This window comes from Panthera leo, chromosome A3 (genome assembly GCF_018350215.1).
Source record: "Panthera leo isolate Ple1 chromosome A3, P.leo_Ple1_pat1.1, whole genome shotgun sequence".
NCBI classification, from domain to species: Eukaryota; Metazoa; Chordata; class Mammalia; order Carnivora; family Felidae; genus Panthera; species Panthera leo.
This window is the reverse complement of record NC_056681.1, coordinates 79,011,765-79,015,648: the sequence shown is the minus strand read 5'-3', so window position 1 is coordinate 79,015,648 and position 3,884 is coordinate 79,011,765. Positions and strand designations below refer to the sequence as shown.

Here is a 3,884-nt window from a genome sequence, read left to right as displayed (position 1 = left end):
ACCCTATACCTCCAGCCTAGAATCCCAAGAGTGACCTTACTCTGACTCCTCACTATACTTCACTGTTCTCTCTCAACTCTCAATGACAACCTACAGCCCCAGGTAACTGGGGTCCACCAAACTTGACCCACATTCTCACTTTGTTTTGGCTTATGCCTTTCCCCAGCTGAAAAACACTCTTCCTTCTGCTTGTATTATCCAATCCTTCCATTCATTAAGTTCCTTCTCATAGTGGAACAACCCCAGACTACAAGGACTTCTCTCAATATCAAAGTGTGTCAATACGCTTCATTTAGAATTAGTCACATTCTAAATGTATCACTTACTCTTTCAATCACTCAACATTGAGTATGTGTCATACACATGACAATGTGCTAGACCCTGAATCAAATGCTATGTCTTCTGTCTTCTGCTTTTTAAAAAAATGTTTATTTTTGAGAGAGAGAGAGAGAGAGAGAGAGAGAGCAAGTAGGGGAGGGGCAGAGAGAGAGAGAGAGAGAGAGACAGAATCTGAAGCAGCCTCCAGGCTCTGAGCTGTAAGCTCAGAGCCCAAGGCAGGGCTCGAACTCAGGAATTGCGAGATCATGACTTGAATTGAAGTCAGCTGCTTAACTGACTGAGCCTCCCTCCCCCCCCCCCCCCCCCCGCCCCAGGCGCCCCTTCTGCTTTTTCTTTTTTTAAGTTTGAGAGAGAGAGCGCACATGAGCAGTGATTGGGGGAGGGGCAGAGAGAGAGACAGAGAAAAGGAGAATCCCAAGCAGGCTCCATACTGTCAGTGCTGAGCCTGATGCGGTGCTTCAACCCACAAACCTCGAAATCATGACCTGAGCCGAAATTAAGAGTCAGAAGCTTAACTAACTAGGCCACCCAGGCACCCCTTCTGCTTTTTATCTCTCTCATGGCCTCTTACACATTTAACAATGTTTACTGCAGCAGTTTGGATGATTTAATGGCCTATACTATCTTATTCCACATATGGACAGCAGATTTTAAACTAGTGAAATCAAGAATAGTGTAAACTCAGGACTTGCCTGAAGCAACAGGATGTTTTGTTGGTGACGGTAGGGTTTTTTTCTAGCAATCTTACAAAGCAGCTGTCAGTTCGGGAGCCTGGGTGGTTCAGTGGGTGAACTGTCCAACTTCAGCTCAGGTCATGATCTCACGGTCCATGAGTTCAAGCCCCGCGTCAGGCTCTGTGCTGACAGCTCAGAGCCTGGAGCCTGCCTCAGATCACGTGTCTCCCTCTCTCTCTGCTCCTCCCCCACTCATGCTCTAACTCTCTCTCTTAAAAATAAATAAACTTTAAAAAAAAAAAACAAAAACCCAAAGCAGTTGTCAGTACAATAAGGGTTTGAGGACTGAGTTCAACAGGGATTATGTGGTAGGAGATCCTAGTCCTTGTTATTGGAAGTTTCCATGATGATAACAGTAATGTCATTTGGTCATGAATGCCTGTGATGACAGCATCAAAAACATGCTATCCCCAAAGTTCCCCTTAAATATGACTTGCCTAACAGACATCTGCACAAACACAAATAACTTTATTCACATGTTAGAACAGTGTTTGAGTAGATAGTGTTTTAAGGACACTTAATACAATACATTTCTTGAACTCAGATTCGAGTTAAAAAAAAAACTATATTCAAGCTCTGGGTATTTTACTTAAAAATTTTGCATGTAGCCCACTTGTTTCTGCACAAAGGTAAAATACTATCTGTATTTGCTTAATTCCCCATACTTTGCCATTTCATCATGATCTTGTACCCCCAGTCATTTCATTGTTCATCTAAGTTTACATTTCGTTTACCCACACTTTTCTGAGCTAATTTTCTCTCTTTATGTTCTAAAGGGTAGCTTTGAGGTTTCGGGTATTCCTTCCCAAGGTCCACAACAATTACCTCCCTAGAAAATGTCACTCCTTTTAAAGGTCTTCTGTGGTTTTCAACAGCTGATTGACTTCTGGTGACAGGTATGGGTGGTTTTTGCAAATCATCATCCTGCAAGAGAATGGGGCAACAGTCAAATGCTTAATTTATGAAAGCAACAAGCCCTTCTTTAAAACACCTAAGTTTATATTTTTAATTTAATTTATATTTTAAATTAAATATAGAAGCATTGTTCGTGAGAAACAGAAGAAGTGTTTCTAAGTGATACAGGAAAGCAGCGGTAATCCATCATGATCTCATTTTCATATTTCTATGGTTACAAAGGAGCCCCCTGCACTGTCATTCTGCCTCTGGGCTTAGGCCTTGTGTAAGGGAAGATGTGAACTGTCCCTATCAGGGACCCCCGACAGGGAGCTCGAGAAGGTGCAGGGGTGATTGTATGCTGTTGTATAAGGAGCCTGGAACCAAAACGGGGGCGTGGGGCCTGGTCCTGAGCTTGGCTATGGGGGAAGAATCACCTTGAGCAATTCATCTCATTTTCTCATTTGTAACATGAAAGGGCTGGATCCCTAGATGATCTCCAAGGACTCCTCCAGCTCTGAGATCTTAGGATTCTGGGGAAAGCACAATGAAGGGGAACTATTAGGAACAACACAAATGTAAGAGTAAAGAATGGGAAAGTGTCTAGATTTGGCGCGTATGACTGGTTTAATAACACAGACTGATGAGCTAAGAAGATGGTTTGGATGACTGCAGACACGATGCTCCTTTCAGGTAAAAACTTAAGTTGCAGGCAAAGCCATGTCATTGGACCCAGCCAAGTCATTTACCACCTTTTCAATTAAACAAATTCTAAACAGCCCCTTGAGAGTAGAAAAGTCCGTCACCTCTTGACCATTTCCTTCAGCATTCTTAGGTTCTTGCTTCTCTCTTACTATGTCCTCCCCCTCTTCTTCCATGTTTTCTTTCTCTTCTAAGGGTGTGATCAACGCTTCTTTACTCCGTCTCTGGACAAGAATGCCAGGCCTCATGGGTGCGTTCAAGTCTATGATTTGTGTCAGGAGAGTCCTAGATAATCGATCAGCAGGATTTTTAGAAATTCAGGCGTGTTAGCCACCATTGCTATACCCCAAAATGACTTTCTACAACATTCTACGATACAGACTTACTTTTCTTGGTCTCTTGAAATGTTCGCCTCCACATTAGCAGCTAAACAACTTTCACCTCCATTACCATCTGCACAAGGGCGTTTTTCTGTCTGTACATCTTTCTTGCTTTGGAAACTGAAAATGAATAAGCAAAAAAATTCAGAAAAAGGAGAATGGCTCGAATTGAATGCTTGGCATAGAACATCACTTTTAAACAGGAAATTAGATTTCCTAAAATTCCTAAATGGACAAAGTAGGTAGCTATGCCGTTACTGGCTCTATCATAAATTGACTTAGATTATTTCTAGATACATTTGCTAGCATGACTTGAAATCTGATCCCAATTAATCAGCATGGATTTATACCATTTATATAAAAAAACCACCAATAAAAGGAGGATGCAAATGAAGCAAATTAGAAGGAGGATGAAGAAAGTGATTGCGGTGATTTCAAAGGCCAGAGGATTAGCCAGAAGACTCATCTACTCTCACAGTCACAGATCATGCAAATATTCTTTTCCAGCTTAGTTTGAATGTAGTTCTCTTGTTCTTTACGTTTTCTAGAAACAGAAGAACACAAGGCTATTTTCATTGTTGTCCTTTTGATCCACTTCATAAAAGATGCTCTGCTTGTTTCAATGAAGTTGACTCACACTGGCTAATTTCTCTCCATAAATATGGTGGGGGCTCAGGTGGTTGGAGGGGAGACTGAGCTGGGATACGTGGGATTGGCTCAGCTCACCTCCCCTCACCCCAAAAACTATCAAGAATCCAGAGGAGAGGAATTGGAGCAGCTGGAGCCAAGCCCAGCTCCCCATTCTTTTCTCTTCAATGACATCATAGAATCATGG

General features: G+C 42.2%; 1 protein-coding gene across 2 annotated transcripts; it reads right to left on the bottom strand.

The window, feature by feature from the left end:
- Positions 1-1,522: 1,522 nt before the first annotated feature.
- Positions 1,523-3,866, bottom strand: CA3H2orf74 (chromosome A3 C2orf74 homolog). 2 transcript variants are annotated; one of them, XM_042932365.1, is made up of 5 exons: positions 3,687-3,866; positions 3,589-3,593; positions 3,056-3,169; positions 2,774-2,954; positions 1,523-1,997 (listed from the first exon to the last, which is right to left on the bottom strand). In XM_042932365.1, the coding sequence occupies exons 1-5, from the start codon at positions 3,849-3,851 to the stop codon at positions 1,776-1,778; spliced, it is 687 nt and encodes a 228-aa protein (XP_042788299.1). In that variant the 5' UTR covers positions 3,852-3,866; the 3' UTR covers positions 1,523-1,775. The 2 variants fall into 2 exon arrangements, with proteins under 2 accessions (XP_042788299.1, XP_042788300.1); XM_042932366.1 differs by having other exon boundaries at positions 3,400-3,593; positions 3,687-3,779.
- Positions 3,867-3,884: the final 18 nt, after the last annotated feature.